Genomic DNA, 26,672 nt, shown 5'->3' on the forward strand with positions numbered 1-26,672 from the left:
AGGAAACTGAAAACCTTCTTATGCAAAACTTCAGGTTTTCTCTGTGATTTCTCAGTTTTGTATTACTGTTAAACGTTATCACCTAGGATTTGGAGAATGCACCGATAAGGAACAGGGAAATAGTCACGTCCATTACTAAACAGGATTTTTTTTCTTTTTTTAAGTGAGTTAGTGGATGGCTGAAAGTTGGCTTGACCATTGAGTTGCTGAAATGTTTTGCTGCTTGAGAGCCGTGAGAAGGTATGGCATGTTGCTGACCTAATTTACCTTTGGCATACGTTTAAGTCTTTGCTTATGACTTGCATATACATAAAACTGGTTTGGTATTTTTGTTTAATGCTTATTTCTTTGCCTTTCTCATCTTTAAAGCCTGAAGCTTTCAGCAGAGCATCCACAGCTGAAAATCCCAAAAGCCACATGCTTGTCCTCAAGTGAGATATGAAAAAGGCTCTCAATAAAAAAAGGGGTTTAAAATCGCTTAATTATGAGAAAGTGGTAGTCTAAATCTGAATATGATATCCAATATATTACTGCATTATTGAGTTATTGAAGCTCAGTGTTTCAAAATGAGTGAATATAGCTGTCATAATGAGCTTAATTTCACAAAGCTTTTCAACGCCAAAGCTATAAGCCAAAAAGTTAAACTTCAGAGGGATGTGAAGAGAAAGTAAAAAGAGAGCTGGAGGGAATTATTTAATCAATAAATTAAATCTGTCCTAGAGTATGATTGCATAATATGTTCTAGTGGAGATTGTGTTTCATATCTTTCATGAAGTGCAGACGGCTGTCCTCGAAGTGGTTATGACCTTGGTTTTAACACGAAGCCTCTCTCTGCTCTTCAAATCTGAATGAAGTTCTTGGAACAACCTTTGCTCCTTGTGAGTGAAGCTATAAGCATCTTTCTTGCACTTTCTCTCTCTAAATTAATTTTAATTCATTTATTTTGTCACTTCACTTGAAGGATGCCTCAGAGTTCTGTCTCTCACCTTCAGTGAATGAATTCTTCCTTCTGTCACGCAGACTAATTTTGGCCTTTGAGCGTTTCTCTTTTAAGCAAGTTCAAAATAGACTTTTGGCTGGAATCCTGAGCCTTCCTACTAGCGTGACAGTGTTATTTAGATACAAAACAAGGGAACTGAAGTTAACCATACTTGGCCATTTTTCTTGTAGAATACCAGATGGAAGTTTATGATTAATAAACTTGGAAGTATGATTAATAGTTTCCAGGTATGTTGGAACTTTTTTCCCTAACTACTGGAAACAGTATGCAATGTAGGTCGAGAGTGGATGTAGGAAATGGTGTATGAATAAGGTGAAGAGAGAACTGAGCTCCTTACTTCCTCCTAGCAGCTGGGTCTAGGAGGATGTGGGTTTCTTGCATGGCTGTTAACCAAAACTGCTATCAAATAGGTAGCTCATTAATTTACTTTCTTTTTTTTCCCTTTGCTGGAAAGGATTTTTTTTCCTTTTTACTGCTCTGTCCACTTGCTACAAAAAAAAAATCTATTTTTTTTCCTCAGGAAGATGACTTTTTTGGTGTTTCAAGATATAAATTGGTAAAGCATATGACCAAGTGAGCTTTTATCCAGTGTGCCTTGCTTTCTTCCTTCCTTGCCAGGTCAGGTAGAGGTTTTTTGCTGTGTCACTGAGCAACTCCAGCATGTTCTTATCATTGAGAGCTTTTGCTCTCCATAAAAACATGATATTGCTGTGGTACTTCACCATCTCCTGCTGTTTTGAGTATGATCATGGGCTATAGTAATAACTCGTCTTAGAGTCTTTCTCAGATGCAGCCAGCAAGGAGGTAGAAGTGTTTGCCAATAATACCTCTTGTCTTTTTGTTGTCTTCCATTTAATCCACACACATGAATATTGTTTTTAGTCATAATAATTTGAAGTTTTGTTAGTCGTCTTACCTTATACATTTTCTATTCCACTTTTCTACAAAAATGTCTCCTGTTTTCAGCAAGCTGACTTTTAAGATCTACTAATTAAATATTTGCCCGCTTCTTAGGCAGAAAATGTTAGCTTTAACTGCTTTCATGTTTCTAACTGAAGAGCTGGAAAGGTTTCCAGAAAAAAGTAAAGTAAGGGTCATTTCATCTGCTTGACAACTCAACTGTTGTCATTTACTCTACCATTTGCCAAAATGAAAAATACTGCTTTTTATCTGAGCACAAATTGGGGTTTGTTTGGTTGTTTGTTTGTTGGTTTTTTTTTTAATTAATAAAAGCAGTTAGGAAATAGTCTTGTGTGTTTCTCTGTCCAGGACAATTATTTGGTCTAAGATGCTGGACAAATAGCTCTTTGTAAAACAGTCTTGCTTATCATTATTAATAAAGTTATTAGTTTTATGTGAATTAGAAGCAGCTTTGCCTCCAATCTGCCATATATTTTCCTGTTTGGGGCTTGCAGTTTGGATGAATGATACTGTAAGCAGTGAAACAGCATTGTATTGCTTAACAGAGCAGAATCCATAGCCTTCTGAGTTACAAACTAAAATGAACATGTTGAATATGTTAGCCTGTGAAATTAGCTAAAGGAGAAATCTGTTATTAAATATTTACCAATTCACATTTTCTTTCTGCTTTTATATAGACTGTCTCTTGGTAGTTAGTTTGTTAATCTGAACATGAACTTTGAGCTATGGCAGGAAATTTTGGTGGTCTTTTAGTTCAGAACTTGTTTTTCCATCCATTTCAGTCTTCTGTTTTACATGTGTGCTCTTTGCAGAACTCTTGCCTATTTATGCGTAATTGAAGGTATTCAGTCTTCTGTACTTTCTGAACTTTTAGAACTTCATCTTAACTTTTCTTTCTGATCTTAGGTGAAACAGTCTTCCTACCACTGAAATTTCTTTCAGTCCTTGTTTTCTTCTCTTTCAGTAGAGATCAAAAGGCAAAAAAGTACTGTCTTTTTACTTGATGCCTTCTACAGAAGAGTATGTTTGGGAAAGTAGATTAATTCCCTTTTTAAATGGGCACAAGTATGTGGACCTCAGGAACTAATGCAGAGCTTCTTTTGATTGGATTGTGATTATTACTCTTGGGTAAAATTGAATATTCTTTTGGCACTGCTTGAAGAATATTAGGTTTGGCTTTTTAACTTGGAGCTTCAAAAGTATGTAAGGGTTGGCTTTTAAGAGCAGCTTCAGCAATAGCTACCAAAAAAATACCACTAAAGCCAGTCTTTATCATTTAAACTACTTGACTGGGGAATTTTTATTGGAGCCTGCTTTGAGAAAGTAGAGGAAAAAAGTTATTGTACTTACTTAAATGTCTTTAATCAGCCATTAGCATCCACCATTTCTTGAACCTGTTGGATTTGCTCTGTATAAACACAGCTTTGTGAGCCCCAAGGGGAAAAATCCAGCACCCAGGACTTCCAGTACCAGTTTTAAATTATTACATTTGCAACTGTGAATGTTTACTCCATTCTGTCATATTCTAAAGTAATTTATATCAGTTTCTCACTTGATTGGTTGCATCATACATAAACATTTTATTACTTTATTAGGTTATGTCTGGAGAAGATATTGCTACAATGCATTCTTCAGTCAAGAACTTTGTCAGGAGCTGATGCCATCAATGCTCTCAGACCGTTCTATTTTGCTGTGCATCCAGATTTCTTTGGCCAGCATCCCAAAGAGAGGGTAAAAATCTTAGTGTGCTTTCTTTGTAAATGTGTTGTTTATCAAGGATGGAAATTTTCTGGTTTTCCTGCTGTCAGAGAAACAAAATTAGTATTAGAATTGAATGTGATTGTTACCAGTGAAGAAAAAGATGCACTAGGATATCTAGCCTTAAACATCCCCTATTTATTAGTCATATTTTCAGTTTAATTGTTATAAAATACTGAATCATTCCAGTCTAATTTACAATACATATTGCTTGCTTTATCGCTTTGAAATGCTGTGGATCAATGGAATTCTTCAAGCTTGAAAGCCTTAAAAGTGATGTTTTGGAATGTACAAGTATGTACATCATAAAATTTATTCATGCAAGGTAATAATTCATTTATGCTGAGAATATGAACTATATCTGCTTGTTAAGAGCAGCTGGCATTTTGTAAAAACTAATTCTGTATGTAAGATTAAAAAGGTTTAGATGAAAAATGGCCAAATTCATCATCTGTAACATGGGTTTGGTTTGGGGGTTTTTCTTTCTTTTTAAACAGGAAGTAAATGAAAACTCTCTGAAGAGGTTAAATGGCTACTTAGAGAATCTACAGAAACCAGGATTTCGGTCCTTTAAGCCAACTCAGCTTACTTTTTATGTAAGAGAAAGAGAACCAAACTCTTCTAATGTTCAAGAATCCTTCAGTGCTTCAGGTGCTTCTTATACTGTGCAGAATGTATCTTCCTGTATTTAAATTTTTTTCAGACCATTACTTGAAAAGTCATGTCAAACCATGAAAATGTGTTAGATCAGACAGCTAGGACCATCCCAAGCAATTAAACATCGTAAGCTTTAAAAAGCATTGAAAGAATGAAAAATTACAAAGTTGAGGTCAATTTACAGTATAAGGAAGTAAAAAAAAATGATGTAAATCATAATTTTTCTGCTTTTAATACCATTGTCATGTTTAACAGGAACAACAGTTGGGTCCTTGTTTCGTTGCAGGTAGTGTGTAGTGAGCAATGTCAGGGTGCTTGTAGGATCAGCAGGAACTTATTCTGTAAGCAGAAGTTGTATAATATCTGAAGCTTCAATTTACTGCGTTGTCTCTTAGCTTTGAGACTGCAGAAGATATTGCTGAGTCCAGAATGCTGGTTTTGATTAATTTGATTCTACATATTTGTCTCTGGTATACCAATATGCCTTATCTAACTGATGAGTTTTATGTTCTGTATCCTGCTAGTCAAAACACGTGAGCAAATAGTGAGGGACCCTAGTGCTAGAAAACAAAATCATACTGTTTTTCAAGAAAATAGTAGTGTTATGTCCAGTGTACTTAAAACAACAGTTGAACTCGCAGCTGTGTTCTGCACTTGAATCTAATAATTGCTTGCTTTCTAATGGGGCAGTTAGGCCCAATAACTAAGTGATGGGACTTAGTTTTAGCAAGTGCACAGGTCTAATGTTTTGTTCTGAAGCTTCTGCTCATAGCCTGTGAAGAGCTGTTGTAGTACTGTGTTTCTACAGTAGGTTATATCCAAAGTGATGATCAGTAACAGCGTGACTTGTGTAGAGTTGTTGGACAAAATGCCTCTGCTAAAGCAAAAGTGTCCTTTTTTGAGTTCTGCTGCATTTGTAGCTATGTTTCCAATTTGTCCAATGATTCAGATAGGTAAAACAGCTCTATTTATTTTTGGACACTTAACAGTTTTAAAGGTTAAACTGCATGCGAATTTTGCAGTGAGTATTGAAATAATATCATAATAATTTCCAACTACGTAGCCTTGTTTGGGTTCTTGTGAGATGAGAGAAATGTGAATGTATTTTTAAATAATTTTAATGAAATAATACTGATTTTGTGGGACTTGTATTTTATAGGGTTTCGAGCAGTCAGTTTTACATTACATACTAGGGATCTCCTGAGCACAGTATTAGATATTCTCAACTCCTGCAGTTTATCTACGGAGCATATTCAAAGTTTGAATGTGAACTCTCAGCCCCGCAAGGAAGCAAAGAGCACCGTGAACAGACCTATCAAATGGGATAAGACTTATTATTCATTTACTGGATTCAAGGATCCTGAGGAGGAACTAGAACAAGCTCAGAGAGTGGAAACAACTTTAATGTATGTAAGGCTTTTATTTCACTGATATTTTGTAACCTAAATTGGTCTTATTCTAATGCTGAGGGTTTTTTAAAAGGCAATCAATAAATGTTCTGAACAATACAAAACTTTACTGTCCAACATGTAATTTTTATAATTAAAGAGAGTTCAGATGAGCTCCTGGTATAACTATAGTGCCAGCTAAGCTGAGGCATTCTTGTCTCTTTGCCCTGCATTCATGTGTGGTTAATCTAGTTTTGGTTGATCTAGTTTTCTGGTTTTGTGGAATATTGGAGGCAATTCCAAAGGAGGCAGAGGTTCCACTTGCTTCATAAGCCCTGTAAGTGGTAAGAAGCTATGTGTAACACAAAACTGTACAGCTATTAACTTTATTGTTGTTGTTTCATTATCACATTCTGCTGGGGGTGGGAGATGATACATGAAAACTAATGTTAGAATGTTTTAATTTGTCAGGTATCTTAGTGTTGTGCTTCTGATTTGTTGTTCCACATACCAACCTTAATATTTAAATTGAGGCAATTATAAATACTGGACTTGCATTAAATGCAAAGTGTTGGGTATTAGAAGTTGGTTGTTCATAAAATCTGTATGTTCTGATTTTGGGGAAGGGTGAAGAATACTGCCTTGAAAAACTTTCCGTAGCAATGAAATTTAGGTGCTATTTGCAATAAATGCAGAACTGCGGTGGTAGTATCTTCAGAGCAAAGAATATCCCTCAGCCTGCCCAGTACCTCACAGATAAAGCTGCTATAGTATATGCTACTGTAAAACACTTAACTGAGATTTAACATATTAGCGAATAGTTTTACTTATTTTTACACATTTACAAGAAATGCCACAAACAGTTACAGATTAACAGCCTGGTTTTAATATCTAGCCATTTGGCATTGGGCCTCTCTTTTTGCTTCCAAGTTTGACTTTTTTTTTCCCCCACTTAGAATACAGTATGAGGATGGAAGTATTTGTTCCTAGGAATAAGAGTATGAAAATAAGTTTATGCTGTGAACAAAGACGAAAACTCTCAAAGAGCAGCTTTTTCCTAGGAATAGAGTGATCTATTGATTGAAAGTTTTAGATGTACTCCATGAATCATATTTGCCTGGTTGTGATTATTGGCAAAAGAACTATAAAACTTGACCTGTTTAATTTATGTTCATCCCAGCTCTACAAGAGTTACCTAACTTAGCCCTTTAGTACCAACTCCCTTATTTGATTGTCTGTGATCACTTTGATTTTTGGTTTTTTTTTTTTTAAAGGCAGATGTGTGGGAACTACTTTTGTTAAAGCACAGAGTTCTGAAGCTGCCCCCCTAAATCACACTAATCTGCTGCTCTGCACCTTTCACACCTCTAAGCCTTGCAGTTGTAACACTGTTAGTGTCTTTTGGTTCAGTCTCATTCCCTAGTCCCCTCCAAAGACGTTAAGTGCCAGATTTTCCTTTGTAGATATCTTAAGGTGAAACATTTAGCAAATGCAGTTTGTCTTCTACTTTTAAGAAAAATTCCTTTACCTGGTAACTTGAAATAAAATGTTAACACTAAGAATTTAATTAGTTGTGCTGTTTGCATGAAAAATAATACAGCGTGCCTTTACTGTTGGGTTTTTTTCCTCCTTTCAGATCCTGGCTAGATGATAATGAAGCAACTGCAGTAAAAAAGTTGAAAAAGAGTTTGCCACTTAGAAAAGAACTAGAACGTTTAAAATTTGAACTCTCTCATCAGCTCCAGCTCTCAGATATCAGGTAATGAAATAGATCAGTTGGATTTGCATTAAGACAGTCAAAGCAAGGAAGTGGTGTGTAATATTACGCTATGAGCTTTAAAGGCTTATTCTAGCTATATTTCATATATGTGAAAGTGTTACTGCACTGAATAATATTTTTCTAGAAGAATTCTATTGGGGCAGAAGTTTCCTGTTACAAGCTGGTCAGAGACCTAGTATTTGTAACTAATAATGTAGGCTCCAGTTGAGGCAAATGCAGAAGCATTTGAAGTAGGACCCGTGTGTATGCATTAGTTTGGATGTTTTGCTGGAAAAATGCTGTTCCTGAATTCAAGTGAATATCTACAAAGATAATTAGATTGGCAGTGAAATGCAGCTTTGCACATGGTACATACTGACGTCCTGTGAAGGCTTAATGAAAATGTTGTTCTTTCTAGCGTCTTGTTTCCCAGACTCCAGAGGAGGTGGGTATTTGTTTGTTTGAAAGGGCTGAGTACAGTTGGTGATCTTGAGTCTTCATATTTTCCAGAAAATAATTTATGATCCTTTTTAAATTTTTGTGCCTTAGAATGAGGATGTTCTGAAGTGGGATATTCAGGATGGGAAAACGGCAGTGAGGGTATGCAACAATGGAAAAATATACTTGGGGGGGATTATTTCAAGGGCTAGTCCGTTAAGTTCTTCTTTTAACCAGGAAAGAGAGTTGAAGCTTCTGAAATTATGCTTTTGTTCCTTTTGCCCTGTAAGAGACTCTAATTTCCTTTAAGCTGAAGACAGGTTTTTTTTGAACAGAATTTCTAATCCTCTGCAACTGTGCTGTGGGTGGGAGTTTTAAGTTTCTGAAAGTCTTCAGTATTAAATGTGTAGGTTTGGTTTTATTCATGGCTTGTATTTATTTTCCCTATTGTTTGTGCCTTCGAAATACACTAAAACTGCTGTGTTCCATGAAGTGTTATTAACCATCCAAGAGTTATATTGTCATAAATCGGAAAAGAATGTGAGTGTCAGAAATCTGACAAGCAAGTATCTTAATAGGAAGCTACTACTTGTGATCCTGCAGCCTAATGCTAGTGTTCATATTGGTTTGAAAAAATAACAGGGTCATTGGCTTTATTCATTGTATAAGTTTAGGACAGCTGAAGAGAAGGTAGGATCGGTATGCACCTTTCTACATTCCTGTCTGGTGCTACTGAAAGCAAAGTGATACTGCTAGGCAACAGTAAATAGTTATTAAAATTACTTGCATTATAATAGATTGAATTGCCTGGTAAGTGCTGTGGTATAGTGTCATTCTCTGCATCCCAAAGAGTGGGGTTTTGCCAGTTAGGTTCCCCTAAATGAGATGATGTGGGTTGACCCCAGACAGCAGCGAAGCACCCACACATCCCCAGCAGGGTGGGAGGAAGGGAATAGGAAGAGCAAAAGCAAGAGAACTCGTGGATCAAAGTAGAAGTTTAATAGGTAAAGTGATAAAAAACTGTGTTTTCAGGCAGAGCAAAAGGGGGAATTAATTCATTACTCCCCATCGGCCTGCAGGTGTGTTTGTCCCCTTCTGGAAGGCAGGGCCTCAACATGTGTAATGCTTGCTTGGGAGGACAAACACCATAACCAGAGGGTCCCCCCTTCCTCCTCCTTTTCCTGAGCATTTTGTGGTGAGCGCAACATCACATGGTCTGGAATATCGCTTTGGTCAGCTGGAGTCACCTGTCCTGGCTGTGTCCCCTCCAGCTTCTTGCCCACCCCAGTCTACTTAGAGACAGAGTGGGAGGAAAAAGCGAAAACCTGGACACTGTGCCAGCACTGCACAATAGCCAGAACAGTGGTGTGTTACCAACACTGTTTTAGTAAAAAAATGCAAAATACAGGGGTGTTATGAAGAAAATTTACTCCATCCCAGACAGACCTAGCACAATAAGGGAATGGTAATTTCCCATTTTGAGACAGTTTTATATCAGCTAGAAGTTTGTAAAAAGATGTAATTTTTCAGTACCCTGGGACAACTTTACAATTTAAATGCTTTTTGAAGTTTAGTTAGGAGTTTGTGTCATCTGTCTGTGATGGAAGAGATGTCAAAATTATGTCTATTAAAGTCACCAATGTAGCATCTGGCTCCTGTATGGTTTAACAAAAATTATTCCACAGTAAAATAGGAGTATATATCACAACTTACCACTGGAATCATAGTAATGTTTTGGTCTAGGAACTCGGGGGAGGGGTAGGAACCCAGACAATGTCCTTATACAGTCTTTGCTCCTCTAGACAAACATTACATGGTGTACAAACAGAAACTGCGTGCCACATGACTGAACCAAATACTGGGTTGTCGTTGCTATTTACTTAGTAACCCCTGATGTATTGGGGGAGAGATTTGCAAGTTGTGTTCCATCTACAAGGTTTTATGTTTATTTTTCCTGTCTCTGGTTTTATTCCTGGTTGGTTTTTTTTTTTTTTGGCACTCACTTTAAGAAGGACTGTGGAATTCTGTTTAGGTTTTTTATCTGTTCAAATAGTGCATGACACAGGCAGCTTTTCAGTAGGTCTTTTATTACTATTGGAGTGCTATTTTGTTTGAGTTGTTTGTGTTATAAGGCTTTCATCTGCACCTTGACTTCTGCAATTTCTGTTTTTTAATAGTGTGGAGAATGAAATGCTTTCAATTATATTTTTCTTTAGGTGGCAGAGAAGCTGGGGTATTGCTCACCGATGTAGCCAACTGCACAGTCTAGGCCGCTTAGTCCAACAGAGACCTGAAGTATTAAAGAATGTTAAAGGTATTTCTGATGCTTGTTTCATATATCCTAATAGAGTATTGATTCAAAGATGAGCATGAGTGTTCTGTGATAAGGGAGCTCTAGTTCTTGTCACGAATGCTTTTGATAACTGCAAAAACAAACCTGCCAGGCTTACTGAAAAGCTGGTGAGAACTTATATTTTAAGCTACTGGGTATTTTTTAAAGTGACCTTTTCTTATAGTGTATTTGCTACACTCAGCTTCTATTTTACTTCTTAATAAACACAAACTGAGTGAGTTGAAGGCACTAGACCCAGTACTAACAGTGAAAGTGAAAAATCCAGGCTGAACCTCTGAAAGGGTGGAGGCAGCAATAGATTGTTAGCCATGGTAGATTCAAGACAAAAATGCAAGTAGCTTTCTAAAGAATCAGTATAAGGAGGACTTACTAGAATGCCTTTAAAATCACGTGTTCCATAAAATACCTATGTTAAAGTCTGTATTTTCTGAGGAAAAATTAAAATATTCTGTACACCTGACCTACTATTCTTCTCATACAGCTGTTTGACCTGTCGCAGTAGCTGTTTCCTCTAATTGTAACTCTGCATTTTATGCCTGTCTGCAGATACTCAGTTTTGGGTGGCTTTCATTCTAGGGTTCACCTAATCCTTTGCCAAAAGACAGTGGGTAGGATAATAAGTAGTAGTTTTAAATTGTATCAGGTTTCAGATTGATTTCTTTAAATCCGTAGCATACTTAGGAAAAGTGCTGGAGAAATCTGTCCTGTGGACCTGTTGTAGTCTCCATCTTTGAAGATCTTTTAATAATACACTGGACAAATACCTGTCAGTAATTATACAGGTACAGTTGATCTTGCCCTGGGGTACAAGGATGGACTAGATGCCTTAAAGTCAGTGTTGCTCTTTCATAAGAACTTTGGAAATCTGATTTCTGAGAGCAAAAGCTTCTATTTAAGCCTTTTCTTGTACATTAATACATTACACTGGAGACTTTTGTGGAAGCTTATTTTGATAAGTAGCTGCCTGTGTTTTTACCCTAAAGAATTCTTGAGGATCTTTGTCCTTCACTTAAAAAAAATCACACTCGGACTCAGAACTGATTTGTCCACCCAAAAGTAAACTTAGTATTATCCTTTTATGTTGTCTTTATTCTCTCTTTTAAAAAGAGCAAAAACATAACATGAAAGCATTTCTACCAGCTTGCATGTTGCAGAGTGTTCTTCTGTGGAAGTAGTGCTGAATGGCTGTAACAATAGTTCTTTGACCTACCTTTACCTTATTTATATATACTTTAAGCATATAGTGTATTAGAGCATATGGGTTGGACTTAAGCATCTTAAAGGTCTTTTCCCACCTGAATGATTCTATGTTTCCTACTGTATACATGATTTGTACAGATTCTTTGAATATGCTGTCTGCTGAGATTTCCTCTAATTTTAAAAGTAGTCTCTGTAAGAAAAAAGTTCAGTCAACTAAAAATCTACCAGGTTTAAACAGGGAGAAGGCAAATGCTAGGTAAGGTTTGTATGAAAAAAATTCTTGAACTGGATTTTGCAAGAGTCACTCTTTCAAATTTTGAGACTAACAACAGCATCTACGTGTGTGTGTTTATGCTGCAGAAATGTGTTGCTTGTGACCTGTAGCATAGTAAGCCTTAAATAATTGTGGGAATAATTGCAATAGCCCAAATTAGTAAAAAGCTTCGTTGAATCTTTAGGACACACGGTGATATTTACAGACCGTTCAGGTATGAGTGCAGCAGGCCACATAATGCTCGGGACCATGGATGTTCACCATCACTGGACCAAAGTAAGAAGACTTCAAAGTAAATTATAATGCCTCTTGTTATGACATCCTGTTTTAAACTATAACCAAAATATTAATTGGTGCAGATAACTGATGAGTAATTCAAAGCAAACACATAGCTACCGTGTTTAGCATAACTGTATACATTGCATTCTAAATTTAATCCTGTGATGTACTGTTACTAACAACACCTTTATCAGATCTTTACTGCTGCTTTGACTAACAAATCAGTCCTACCCCTGATGAGATATAAAGAAACCTAATTTGTTATGCAGTGTTCCAGTCTATGCAATGAGCACTGGCAGAGTATTTCATGATCCATAAAGAGCTCATTCCCATGAAGAATTTAGGAATTTTATTCAGATTTTTTCTAAAATGGGACTTAAAGGGAGTTGTGGTCATTTCAGTCAATGGACACTAACCAATCCTGTTGCTCCACTTTCTTTTAGGCAGATAATGTGGACGTTGCAGAAACTTATCTTTAGTGACTATGCAAATTCTGCTGCTGCTTGTGTAAAGTTCAGGGTTGACAAGCTTTCTGGCATCCTAAATGATAAAGTATTATAGGCAAAGAACCACAAATAAAATGTGTAGTGATATGAGCATGTCACTTTAGGAAATTTTCTTGAATCTTGGTTGCTGAAATATTATTGATAGTTCTATCAAAAAAAAACATTTGTTTGTGAAGGAGATAATTGGTGAGATTTCAGAGTTGGGAATTTCACCTAGCTAGAATATCAGAATATTTTATTTCTGTATTCCAGTCAGTGAACAATACAAAAATCTAACACTCAATCCAAAGCTTTCTCTGGTCATTTGAATTTTTGCCTATATACATTTCACTGAGGGAGAAAACAAACCATTGTTTGTTAATGTGAATGATTTACAAAGAACTTAAACTGCGAAACTAGAATTTAATGCAAAACTTTCTACTCTGAGATTTGAGTGTTGATAGTCATTGGAATAAAAGTGTTCTTCTGATTAATACTAAAACAAACACTGTCTTCCTTGAAAAGAGAAATGCTTCCTCTTTCTAACCTTTGCCGAGAGGTTTTCTGAAGGGGTCATATACCACACAAAGTACTGTGCAGATGGGACAATGTGTGCAGTTAGTTGTGGTGATGGTATTTGCTTTGGAAGGCAAAGGAGAGGTATATATTTGATAAAAAGTCAAAGGCTTTTTATTTCAAAATGCACTGAAAATTGTGTTAAATGATACACAAAGAAGTCAGTGAAAATCTTTGTGAGGTTGGTTAGCCGTTTGGTTTTTAGAGAGCAGAAATTTTTTGTCCAATCCTAGCCCATTTTAGAAAGCAGTCTTAAGTGCTGTTAGTTTTGTTACTAATTATTAGAAAAAGGAAGCAGTGGAATAGTGTCCCAGTCAGTCTGTGGAATGCCTGGTGGGAGGTACAATATTTAGAGGATTTTTGCAGTTTTCCTGTTAGCAAATGCTGAACCAATGGATTTTATTGTGCCAAAAGCTGTTCTGATTCTACTACTCTCTTGGGTTTTTAAAGAGATGATTCTGAAATCACTTGACTTGTTCCAGCAGCAGTATTCTTCTTTGTATGGAAAACTTACAGTTTATATTATATAGTTTATTACTGCTATATTAATAACTGGGTAGATGGTAAGTAGTGACTACTACGACAGACTTCCCCTTTTCACTTGTTGCCCTGTTCCAGCCTTCTCCTATCACACCTTCTATGTCTCGGTTCACAAGTCTCATCACTTCTTAACCTTTTCTGGTATAGGTTTTGTAGATTAGAGATCTGGTACCTTCCTCCTTGCTCTTCTCCCTTCAGATTCAAGATGAGCTAGGTTATCATTCAGAGCCTTGGAAAGAACTAGTTCCACCATCAGAGACTTCTCTTTTTTTGAGAATTGATATAAATTAAGGTGGCAAAACCACTTTTGACTCTATGTAGAATAACTCTACCACTATAACTGTGGTGATAAACATTTTACATAGGCCTCAGATTGTATTTTTTAATGTGGGACTATTAATTTCTGTATATAGAGAGAAAGAAGGAATCCATCAATCTTGTTATGGCCTTTTGGTGCCTTTATAGTATAATTACTGAAGATACTTACAAGTTTATTCCATTATATCTTGCCCCAAAATGTATTTACTTGATATTTCTGATTTTTGGTGTTCTTTGATTTCCCTCTGCCCCACACCCGCCCAGGTTCCATGTTTGCATTATTAAGTGTCTCTTCTTTTATATTTTCTTGTTGGTTTTTTTCATTTCTTAAAATCTAAGTTTTATGCTTTTTATGGAAATGTTTGTGTGTTTGCACAGATTTTTGAGAGATTGCCAAATTATTATAAACTTCAAAAAAGGTTGCTGTTCTTGGAAGATCGGATAAGCCAACTTCTGGGAGGCATACAAGTAATATATATTGAAGAACTGCAACCCCTGTTGACTCTAGAAGAGTACTACGAGACTCTGGACTCTTTCTATAATAAATTACGTGACAGTAGGCTACCTTTTCATCCTCGCAGTCTGCGAGGCTTGCAAATGATTCTGGAAAGGTAGGTGTTCGCAGGAAACGTCTCTTCCTTTTAGAGCTTTTACTGTCTCTTTTTTTTTTTTGTTATATTGATTATTGCTCTCACTAAGAAGAAAACCAATATAATCTCTCATTTTCATTATGTCAGTCTTTTTGTTTCCTGAGGTTTTAAGCGCTTTTTTTATGGGTTGAGAAGGAATCAGATTGAAGAAAACCCTGCTTAATTTCATTCAAGTGAGAGTCAAAGTTCTGTCTTTATTTAAAGTGTTGTGCTGGGTTAAACCACAGGTTTTGTGCTGTCGGGTCAACACTCAGCTGTGTATGATGGTGCTGCTGTTTATATTTTTTTTAGTATTGTTGACAGTTGCTTTTGAAATGTCATTTTAAAAAAGCTTTATGTATGATGCTTCTGTATTCTCATGAACCAAACTTGATTAATTTTTTTATCCGTTATTCTGATTGTGGTTAATTGATATTCTTTTATCTTCAGAATTCATTCTGAAAGTAATTAATGTAAATACTTGGGTTTTTTTTTAAAAAAAAAAACCAAAAACACAAAACAACCACCACCCAAACCTTGTTTTTTACTTCTGTCATGTTTCATTAGTGACAGATATGCACCAAGCTTACATGAATTTGGACACTTTACAATCCCAACGGTCTGTGATCCAGCAACCCTTCAATGGTTTATTTTTGCCAAAGCACGGGAAGCAAGAGAGAATCTGAAAAGAAAGGAGGAGTAAGTGTTCAAGTGACTCGATACATGTAGCTCATTAAAATCTTTGCATGTCATATGTTTTATTTGGAGGAGGAGGAGAACTTTGAAGAATGCATTCGTGCTCTTTTGGTGGAAAGAACTGCTGTTTATAAAATAGAACTTTATCCCTAAGCTTTACTAAGTCAAAAATTTCAGTGTTCAGTGAACACAAACAGTTGTTAGAAAATACCCGTCCTTCATCTGGTAGAAACAGTTGTGCTTTATTCAGAAATAAAAGATCTTTGCTTGCAAGACAAAATTACATCATTTTTTTACAATTCCTTCCCCAAAGGAAGAGACCTTCTTATTGAATAACAAAAGCAACAAACTTCTATTGATGTTAGTTACGTTGTGACAAGAAAGCATTAAAATCTAAACTAAAAATAATTGAGACTGACTTGAGAATTATTATTTCTAGTTGTTTGTCGGTTAGTTGAGGAAAAGATTAGTTAGCACCTAACAAGGGGAAGAAAAAAAGTTGGGATAGAATGAGAGAAAATATCTTCTTGGTAGTCTTCCACAGAAGGGAGTGAGACGAGAGAGATGACAATAGTGAGTCATAGTATGATACTTAATGTTAAGTCCATGGCTTGTAATATCCATCAGAACTGTAAATTTTGTTCTTGAGCTTGTATGTTCTATGTCTCTTTGAGGATTAAGAGCACAAAGTAGAGATGCTGATTTTATTTTGAATAAAATAACTGGGTGTTATGTTTATTTTTCTGCTTTGGAAAGCTTTTAATGAATTGTTGAAATATCACACTGTCATGAGTGTATACGTGATGTATAGATCCAGATATTTTTTTGTGAAGATTATTTTAGGCATGAGTCTCACTGAAGGCTTTATGGTTTTAGCTCTGTTAAGACCTGATTACATGGAGGATATATTTTGGAGGTGGACTTCAGTAAAAAATGGAGGTTTGTTGGAATTTTTCCATAACCCTAGTCCAGCTTTGAAGTTAGATTATTTTTACCGTATCATTGCTGAGTAGCTCTCTGTGTAGCTGTCTGTATGTGACAGCTGGGAAAGTATTGTCTGTAGAGGTTGGGAGGGATGTTGTAGCAAATGTATGCATTTGCATCTGGGGACCTCACTCTCCAAAAAAGGTCACGCTACTACTACAAAGACAGTAATCCAGGAAAAATGTGGGCTCCCCTCAGAGTATAAACAGCTCTGTTGTAAGAATGTAAGAGCCAACTACGCGTCTCAGCTCTTCTGCTGTGTGTTGGATGGTTGCTGGTTTGTGAAAAATAGTGAAGAACAACTGTACAGGGTTGTAGTCGAAGGTCTGTCCCCATCATCCATTAGCTTATGGAAAGGCTATATGAATGGGGCAAAAAATGCAGTGAGTTTTTTTACTCTGTGCTCCTTCCCAGTTTCTGACTGAGTGCACTTGAGAAAATCCTTGAAGCTGGAGACAGTATCTCATGTTAAGAACATTCAATAGATCCTTTTTTTTTCCTCTCTTGTCTAATTATTTTCTGAGCTAATTTACACCTTGTGGCTCCAAAATATCCCATGGCAGCAAATTGCACAGTTGAGTTACATATAGCATATGTATATGAAGGAGGGAACAGGTGTTTTTTGTTTTATAGACCCATGGCCTGATGACTTCATTTGTCATTCTCTTGTTCTTGTGCTGTAGGAAATACAAAACAGTCATTCTGTATTTATCACTTTTTTTGTGTGGATATGTCATATTTCCCCTTAGTTGTCTTTTTATTGAAGCTGAAAACTCCTTTTCCGCTTGATGCTTCCTTGAACAGAATGCGTTCTGTACTTCTGATTTTCCTTAGCCTCCTGTGGTTGTTAAAGGGGCCTGGAAATAAAGGAAAACATTTTGAGACGTACTGGATTTAGTTTGCACATGCAGATGAATGCTTTGCATGCAGTAAATAGCATAGCAGAGCCGGTGCACTGGGGAGTTCAAACGCAGCTGCTCTAGAAAATTGGCTTGTCTGTGTGGATGATACCAGTCTTCTAGCAGTGCAGCTTTTCTCCTCTTGCTTTTGTAAAGTATCAGTTTTGCATTGCGGTACAAGTGTAAGCGTCCTTGTGAAAGTGGCTAAAACTAAACCTGCAGTTCTCACTGTGTGCAGCTAACTTCATATCCTTCAAGGGAGCCTGAGGTTTCACAGAACAGGAGAGCTTGGTGCTCAGGTATTAGAGAATGCTCAGGAGGGTGGTGCAGGTACGGTCAGTAGAGAGGGCAGGCTTGCTCCAGGTTAACGCACTGGCTGAGTTCATCCCTGACTGCCAGAGCTGGGCTGGGCTCTTCCACAGCAATCTGAGCGCCTCAGCAGAGCGTAGTGCCATGCAAGTACACGGACATCCCATGCTGAGCTCTGGAAAAAGTGGTGTTGAGCCCCTACAGTGGTGTTTTCATATGAGTCAAATAGTCTCAGTAGCTGTGTCCATGCTTGGCTTAGGCTGACTCGTATCCCGGTGGCTCTGCAAATGTGCTACTGCTCTGTAGCTCCTCCCGTTTAGCACAGTGCCCGTGTTGCAGAGCAGCAATGGTGCTGTTTCTATAACCAGGCTGGCTCTGGAAGTATAGCTGTGTTAATTTGGCACAGTGCCTGAGCTAGTAAGGCTTGCTGAACCTGATCTGTCTCTGCATTAGATGGTCAGTCACAGTTCCAGTGACTGTTAATTAATTCTGCACATTTAATATTATTTCTGAGTAGCTTGAGTTTGCCATGTGATGTCTTACTACTCCTTGTCTGGAGTGAATGGAAAAAATAATCTGCAAGCTATGAATTCAATATTCATAGAATTATAGAATCATTTAGGTTGGAAGAGACCTTTAAGATCATCAAGTCGAACGGAATTTATATACTTCTGCAGTTAGTAAGTTATTACCACATTTAATATGCATCAGGTGGCTGCACCTGTTATATGTTGGTTTTGATGACATGCAGTGTACTGGTCTTATTTAAGAAGACAGAGTAGTTACTAACATGATTTTATTCCTAAAGCTTACACTTTCAAGGTTATCAAAGTACTTTCATCACTGGCATTAAAAGTGGAACCTTATAGGATTTTTATTTTCGTATTTTTCCCCCGTTTATGTGATGAGCAAAAAAAAAGTCATGGTGCAGGCTTTCAGATGTGACTCTGTAGGCATGTTGTTGGCCATAGTCATGGAAGCATATTCAGTCTGGCCTCTGAGGTAGACGTGAGTGTCAACTTGCACCTAAATCTCTGCTGTACCGCAGCTGTATGTGAAGTGATGCCTTTGTTTACATGCATATAACCTACAAATATGCTTACTTCAAGGTTGGGGGGGAGGTGAGAGAGATTTAAGTTCTAATTTTGTCATCGTATGTTCTTTTCCTTTGCTAGGATGATGATTACAGAAAAAGAGCTAATTGATACTTCCACTGAAAGATTTTCTTTGGATCGGCTGTATAAGGAACCCAGTGTTTCCAGTGCACAGATGATAGATTGTTGTAAACGACTGCTAGAAGAATCGTTGCCATACCTACAAGGGATGCACCTTTGCATTTCACATTTCTACTCCGTGCTGCAGGATGGAGACCTGTGTATACCTTGGAACTGGAAAAACTGAGGACATATCTGATAATCAGATGAATGTTTATTTTCTGTAAGAGGCTATAAATATGAATGTTTTTAAGAGTAAATTATTTAAATCTGTATTTTGATATCAGTATTCAACCCACAAATTTTCCTCTAACTGCTGCTCAAACAGGATTGTTGTCCTAGACAATTTGCACAATGCTCAGTATTGCCAGTTCTGGGAAAGACATCTGTACATTCTCCATACTACTGTAGGAGTCTCGGTGTACAGTAGCAGTTGTGAAACTGCGTTTTTGTAGTGAATTATGAAAATACATTAAATTGCAAGTCTGCAAAAATGTGCATGTGTATTTTTAATATACATTAATATTGCCAGATAGATCATCTTCAATAAAGAGTGTACTACTCAAACCAGACCTTATATGTTATCTTAAGGGGTTCGTTGAATGCAGGAGTACATAAGTTGCCTGGTGGCGATATTGGCGTTTCGTATTGTTACCCATTACTGAAAAAAAAAAAAAAAGGGAAAAAAATCAGAGTATTTCTTGCAGAAGAAAACAGTACATTAACTTGGTCTCTACAGTAGAGTTTCATATGCTGGTCGATATTGCTGCCTTCGAATTTCAAAAGATGCCAGTTGTACTGTCTGCGGTTACTTTAAAGGAGGTGTCATTCTCTCTGTCTTTCGGCATTTCCTCCATAAATACAGACAATCCTCTTTACATACACTTTAACAGATTGCAAATCCCACTCACAACACTTACAACCTGAGCAGTTAAATGGGACATCTAAGGAAAGGAAACATTGATTTGTGTGGGATCATCTGCAAAAGTAAGTACTCCTCCGTGAGAACAAGGAGTTTGCAGTAAGGCAAACGCGTGGATCATGGCTGGTACTTTATTCCTTGAAAAAAACGAAACGTGAGTGTGTGTCAGCACTTTTTCATTGTAATACATGCCAAGATGCATTTTGTGTTTAGGTTACTACTTTGCAAAGTACTGTTTGAGAAGAACCAACTGCTTAATGTTTCTGGACTTGAATTCACCTATAATAACTGGCAAAAAAAAAAAAAAAAAAAGAGGAATTGTCAGATGCTTATTTGCTTTGTATTTATATTTGTATTGAGCAGGGAAATTGTTGTGGTTCTGTTTTCTCCTCTTCAAAAGGCTCGGTGTGGAGCTGTTTGTTGTGTTGCTCAACTTAAAGCAAAACCCCCTGCTGAGATACCAAACATGTCCATTTTAAAACATTGAGACAGAAGCTGTGACTTTCTCAGGCCTTTAATTCAGCTGAATTACTAGCAATTCCTGTATAGTTTCTGAAGATGACTTGATAGTTTCTTTTAAGTAGTTAACTTCTATTGCACATTACTTCCCCTCGCTCCACCTAGCATTGATGATACTGTCCGTATCCCAGTCGTGCTAAGCGAGACAGTCTTCAGTTGTAGCCTGGTGATATTCCCTGTAATGTCTCTTTGAAAGTGTCTTCAGGAAAAAAAACTGAGTGTAGTAATTTATTTTTTTTTCTTGCTTGAATTGAATGACCTCCTACAGTTTGACTGTCGAGAAGATTAAAAAAGTCTGAGGGAAGGTGAGTAGACACAAATCAAGAGCCAGACGCGATACTGTGAGGACTGATGCTAATGTCACAGAAAGCAGTGACTAAACCCAGAGGCCTTCTCTTTGTGGCATACAGAAAATGACTGGAACTGGCTGGAGGAGGACACGTAAACTGTAATGAACTTTTATGAAATAGAGCATGGGATGTTTCTGGAAATAAAATGGGGCAGTGGAGACCCTGACCTGGAATGGCAATCGGAGTAGGCAAGGGCAGGCAAGAGGGAAGGTGAATGAGCTTAAATGTGGAAGCAGTGAAAATAGTTGCTGTTAAACATTTCCAGTCTGGAATAGATGTGAAGATTCTCACCATTCCTTCTATGGGGAAGTAGCCAAAATCCTCTGGCAAAAAGTGTCAGCCCTCAACAGGTGGCACGGCAGCCTGCTTTTCTGGCGGTTACCTCCAGGCGGGGGTCTTGGGTCTGTGCAAGAAGCCAAGAGTTCCAGTCCTGCTGCTGTCCCACCAGAGAGGTGGTCAGCTCAGGTGCCACGGGGGTGGTCCTCTTCTGTTAGGTTTTGGATTTTGTTTTCCTGAGTTCTGAAGGAGATGCATGTCAAAATCGCTAAATACAGTTATTTTGTAACGCACTTTCTGTAAGTCGTTTTTTTACTGCAGGATGGTCAAGTTGACGTTACAAGCATATAGGCCTCCCAACATTTTTTAACATATTTAGAAAAGCAATGGGAAAATCAAAAGGGTAAACTTAATGTGCATGTTGTAGGTATTTATTTTGACAAGTTTGACTTGCTTTGAAGGCTGTCTCAAAAGTAACAGAGAATTGTCTATTTAGGTAGATGTGTATGGGTTAAATCTGTCAATTATATTTATTTTCCAACATTTTAATGAGGTGGGGGAAAAAAAAGGCTTAGAACTCTGAAAGCCTTTTGTCACAAAGGCACTGTGGAAATGGGTAATGATTTGCAACTTTTGTCTGTTTTTAAACTGCACAGAACACCTCAAATTCTGTTCAACAGCCTGTACTATCAGCTCATTGTGGAAATAGATTTGAGGGAATATTAATATCTACTGTAGTTTTTATTTAGTATAGAATTCCTGCTTGATTTGTGGCCAACAACCAAAAACATGCTTGGTATAAAGTTTCAAAAAGCATTCTCTTGAAAAACAAATCCTAATATTAAATTAGATGGAGTTGATGTCTTGCTGTTTTAGTTGTTATTGTTTGGCTTAGGTCTGAGTTTTTATCTTCCTGTTTAGAAACATGGAACAAACATTTGAAAGATAAGTAGGAATGCCAGTGATCAAAGGCTTGAAACGTGTGCTGGTCATCTGTCATGAGTCAATAAACCGTGATGCCCAGATCGTGTCATTCAGCCTCTGAGAATGGTTTAGTATTTTAGTGCAGCTGCCAGAAGGAAATTCAATGCTAGATTCAATTCTAGAATAAGAGAGACGGGGACTTAAGACAAAATTTATCACCCTAATGCATTATTTTGATGCTGTTTAATACTGTGACCTTGAGATGCGCGTATTAGCAAACAGCCGTTTCCATTTGTCACGTGTCAGCGTAACGTTTTACAGTATCAGTTCTGTATGAATTCCTGTGTTATGGGCTCCTGCCTGGGTTTTATCAGCTTGATATGTGGCTTTTATTCTTAGAGCTGTATATGAAAAATGTATGAAACTATGTGAAATAATGCCCATTTTGTTGTTGTTTTGGCTATTAACTGCTGTGATACAGTCTCAGGGACTAATAGGCGTGTATTTGTGTTTTCTAAGACATTCAAAATCTTGATAATGAATCTTAAGAAAGACTTAAAAAGGGAAAATCTTCCAGAAGGTCAGAACTGATGTATCAAAGCATATCTAAAATTAATCAGAACTTTTCATGGAGAACACAAATCTCATCTAGTTTGTGTACATTTCAGCTAATAAACTTTCTGAGGAAACTGTAAAATTTTAAAGCTTATTAATTTAAAGTTGTCTTTCTGAGAACATACAGTATTTGTCTGAAGAGGGTTATCTGCGATTCCGTGGACATATGCATGTACTGTGTGTCTGTAGTACATGTATCCAAAGATGTAACTTTCCTAATATTTCTTTATAAGCTTAACAGTATACAGATTGGTAAGAGAGCAGGGCAGGTTTGTTTTTTTAAAAAAAAAAAAAAAAAAAGCAGCCTAGCTGAAAAAGAGAAAACATAACTGTAAATACGGTAAAAATGTTAATTTAAAAAATTCAGAGGTGGAGATCTTGCTTTTCTGTTGCATATAAATACTAAAATAATTTGACTTAAAAAGACAAGATTAAAACCTGGGATCTCGATCCTGTGCATAGAAAAAATGTTTAGCTATCTCCCTGGAAGGCCCTGTTCAAACTACAGTATGTACTGAAGTAACAGAAAAATAATCTTGTTTTGCAGTTTGCCCTTTTCAGCTACATATTCCTTACACGATTGCTTAAATGCTGAATAATTTAGTACTTCATTTTTGCTAAGTCCTCCGATGGGCACTGTGTGTCTAAGTAGCCAGACTGATTGATTATGATCTCAGTGATGTCTTTAAAACAAAAAAGCCTGTGAAGATATTTTATTTATTAGAGCTGAAATTTGATATTTTCTTGCCAGCTTTTATATTCTCAAAGAGTCTTTTCTATGATCTTCTATTTCCATAGCTTTTGGCTATTGTGTGTCCCATAATTTAGCAAGTTTAAATATTTTTTTAACCCTTTTGCTTATCCTAACATGTTTACCAAAAGAACACAGGCTTAAATTTGCCCCATCTATGCTGTGGACTGCTAACTACAGAACCCCTCCACAATGTGCCTTACAAGGAGGTTAAGCAGCTGAATTTAAACTTCTCTTGGATTTTAACAGGGAATAAGATTTCAGAAAAGTGAGAGTGGCCAAAGTGTGTGCCAAATGTAATGGCTCCAACAGCATGAAATGGTGTTTAACACCGAGGTTAGATAAAAAGAGCAGGGTTATAATTTTCTCCTTATTTTAGTTCCATGATCCCTACCTAGCTGCTCAGGAGAACAAAAGGCAATTTGATGTAGCTTAAGATACCAGTCAGCTTTAATTTCTTTTTGATTGTTTCTCTTTAATCATCTGCTTTGTCATTTGATTTTTATATGCTGCAGGGGCATAGTTGAGCAGTCAGCTAATGCCTGTGGTAGCTGTGTGCACCCTCTCTCTGTAATGGGATATTCTGGGACCATTTACTAAAAGCATCAATTGGATGAGAACCTGATGTCCTCCCTCAGGACTGCTCTGTGATCTGGCAGCCACAGTTCAAGATCAAGGCGTTTCCTTGATAGTGCTTTGTCCAACCCACACGCTATTTTACCCATCAGTTTGTCATGCTCCTGGGAACATCTCGGGCTGGGTTGGTTTTTTAATGGGATGTTTCAAGTTCATTGAGTCAATGGGTCATAGTTGTAGACTGCGTTTTTGAATCCTGCTTATGTTATAGTCCAAGGGCCCGTGTAACTCCTGTTTTCAGCTTGCATTTATTTCAGACAGTCCATTGAGATAAAGCTGTAACTTCTACACAATCACACAATGCTCAAAAAAAAAAAGAATTTAAGAGTAAATGTAAATCCCCCAATTTCACACTTAATTAAAATTACTAGAAAGTACTTAACAAGGAGCACTACCTCTAACTTTAATTTGATTTCTCTCACTGATCTGCAGCCAAGGCAGCATTGTACAGAGCCTCCATTGTTTGGGGTTTACCGTGCTAGTGCGGATCTGAGAAGGTGATGTTGGCTTGGAGAAGCAGAGCTACTAAGGGTGAGTCAATGCCATCTCCATCAGGTCTGCTGACGCAGCCCCACGGGAGGACATCCCATCACAGCAACCTCTCTGGTGGGGTGGGGTGGCCTGAGGAGCCCTGCTCATTTTAAAAAAAAAAAAAAAAACAAACAAAAAAAAACAAACAAAAAACAACAACAACAACAACAAACAAACCAACCCTCCACAGAAACGAAAGTGAAAAGTGGGGAATGTTTTTTCTGAAACTGCTACCTGGTTTTGTAGCAGTGTTGAGAGAGTTAACAGCTCGTGGTGTTATAAGCAAATTCTCTGGTGCAGTTTTGCACATTTCAAATAAGGGGAGATTCCTGAAGGATGATGCTACTGTTTTCAAAATGGACAATCCCTCTAGCCAGGTGATATTTAAACACAGGGCCGTTGGTGTATTGCATGATCAGATACACATTCCTCTCTGTTTAATCTTTGAGCTTGCAAGACCTTTCTCCAAAGGTCACAAAACGTTAATCTAAATGTGAATGACCAGTTTACAGTGGTTTTAGCAACAGGGAATCTTGTCTTAGTATTTGTAAGATGCCTGGAATAGCTGGGTCTCTTGCACTCTGTATTATCACTAAAAAAATCTCAAATTAATGAATCAGAGTTTAAAAGCCTGTATGGTTGCAAATGGTTTTTTCACTGCTCAGGTCTTTGAAGTCCTGGTATGACAGACTTTGGAGGGAAAACAAACTGTGCTGTAAATTAGGGGGAGTGTACGTGCGTTGTGGTTTTAGCCAGAAATCTGTGCTGAAGATCCCCATCTCGATTCTGAGATGGTGAAAAGTGGGTGGGACCAAAGGCCCTTCAGGTCTGAACCCCTCCTGGCCAAGATGAGGACTTACATACATATATATATATTTTTTTTTTTTTTCTTTCTCACTGCTGTATGGTTCTTTCCATTTTCACTGGGTATGGAAACCGTAACTGTAATCTGGCAAGAACCAAGGTTTAGGATTGCTGCAGCTTGGCACTTAGCTTTTGCCCACCTCCTTCCTAATGCAGTTTGTCATTGCCAATACTGATCTTAAGAGCAGGTTCCAGCTGAAATTTTTAGGTAGAATTTAGCAGCATATCACTATCTCGGTGGCAGCCCTTTGAAAGCCATGGAGATCTTACTGCCTTTGCAGGTATCTTCAGATGTCTTCAACAAGTCCTAACACACCTTCTCAGCTCACAGGTCTCTCTTGGAAGCGTTGAAACTTAATTATGTTTTAATCTGAAAAATCACTAGTCTTCTAGGTCCTCTCTCATCCAAGTAAAGCTGTATAAGGCTGTATAGCGAGGGTAGTATGTCTGCATAGCTGGTTGGCACTAGACGTTTCTTTTGGTTCTGGCTGGGTATGTGCGTCCTGAATTTCTCTCATTGGGTTATTCATGGTAGGTACAAATGATAGACATGTTTATTCTAAACATCTCTGTTTAAAAGTGGTCAAGAGGAGAGCACGAAGGGATTGGGTGTTGAGCACACCTGTCTTCCTCTTCCCTCTCTTCCATTTGTCATCTGAAGCACTAGTGCCATTGCACAAAGGCTTTCCCACCCTGAGTGAGCATGGACCATTTGCTGCGACGGTGGCAAAGTTTGTCAAGAAATTACAAACCAGGGTTTCCAAAACCGCTTTCTGCTTCTAATGAAATAAAAGCTTCACTGGGTACAGGCTGTCACTCTGCATCTTAAACCCACATGCTCCATCATAGAGTTACGAAATGTACAGTACGCTACCTGCATTCAAATACGCTCTAGCACGCTGCTCATCTCGGTGGTCTGTAGAGAGTCTGTACAAATACTGAGTCATCCACAACACGGGATATTTGGTAGCTCCTCTGTTCTTTTTTCGTTTAAAGTTTGTGCTGATTTTGTAATTCTTTGATTGTTACCTTCTTTTATTATGTTCATTTATTCCAAAGATAACTCTGTCCTCAAGAAAGGTTGGTTTAATGTTAGGTGAAACACTATAATGTAGCAATTAATGGAAGCCTACAAGCAGTTAGCAATTACTTAAAATGGGCTGGATTTCCTAATGATTACTTTGTTCTGTACAAATTTATTTTGCAGACAACATTATACTGAATTCTTCTTGGATAATGAACTTGTGAAACATTTTCAGCATCACCCTGAGGCACTGCCAGAAATTGCCTCCTCATTGACCACGTATGATAAATAACTAAAATGGCTGGGAGCTAGGATCTTGCACGGACCGTGCACGCTTGAAAGGCCCACATGATTCCTAGCTTTTTTTTGGGGAGGTGGGGGGAGTGACCATATAAGTGAGGAGAACTGCACTGGAGAATTTGAGCATTATCGTCGTGGTGCACTGTTAAAGACATGGAATACATCTTTAGGTAAGAGGCATAAACAAATTATATGTGAAAAACAAATTGGAGTAGCTGTAAGCTCTCCTAATGTTTCCCCTTTCTCTTTTATTAGTCATTGTAAACCTCCTGCTACCTGGGTT

At 37.5% G+C, this 26,672-nt stretch overlaps 1 protein-coding gene across 1 annotated transcript in view; it reads left to right on the plus strand.

Moving 5' to 3' along the window:
* TCAIM (T cell activation inhibitor, mitochondrial) overlaps nt 1-19,249 on the plus strand; it is a 20,949-nt gene extending 1,700 nt beyond the window's left edge. The window contains exons 2-11 of the mRNA XM_064444196.1: nt 165-240; nt 3,517-3,652; nt 4,177-4,330; nt 5,496-5,742; nt 7,361-7,483; nt 10,138-10,235; nt 11,933-12,024; nt 14,325-14,557; nt 15,143-15,274; nt 18,639-19,249. Of these exons, the coding sequence (XP_064300266.1) occupies nt 212-240; nt 3,517-3,652; nt 4,177-4,330; nt 5,496-5,742; nt 7,361-7,483; nt 10,138-10,235; nt 11,933-12,024; nt 14,325-14,557; nt 15,143-15,274; nt 18,639-18,864 (1,470 nt within the window). The 5' untranslated portion in view covers nt 165-211 and the 3' untranslated portion in view covers nt 18,865-19,249. The remainder of the gene's footprint in view (nt 1-164; nt 241-3,516; nt 3,653-4,176; nt 4,331-5,495; nt 5,743-7,360; nt 7,484-10,137; nt 10,236-11,932; nt 12,025-14,324; nt 14,558-15,142; nt 15,275-18,638) is intronic.
* Nucleotides 19,250-26,672: the final 7,423 nt, after the last annotated feature.

Source organism: Phalacrocorax carbo, chromosome 2 (assembly GCF_963921805.1).
Source record: "Phalacrocorax carbo chromosome 2, bPhaCar2.1, whole genome shotgun sequence".
Taxonomy (NCBI): Eukaryota; Metazoa; Chordata; class Aves; order Suliformes; family Phalacrocoracidae; genus Phalacrocorax; species Phalacrocorax carbo.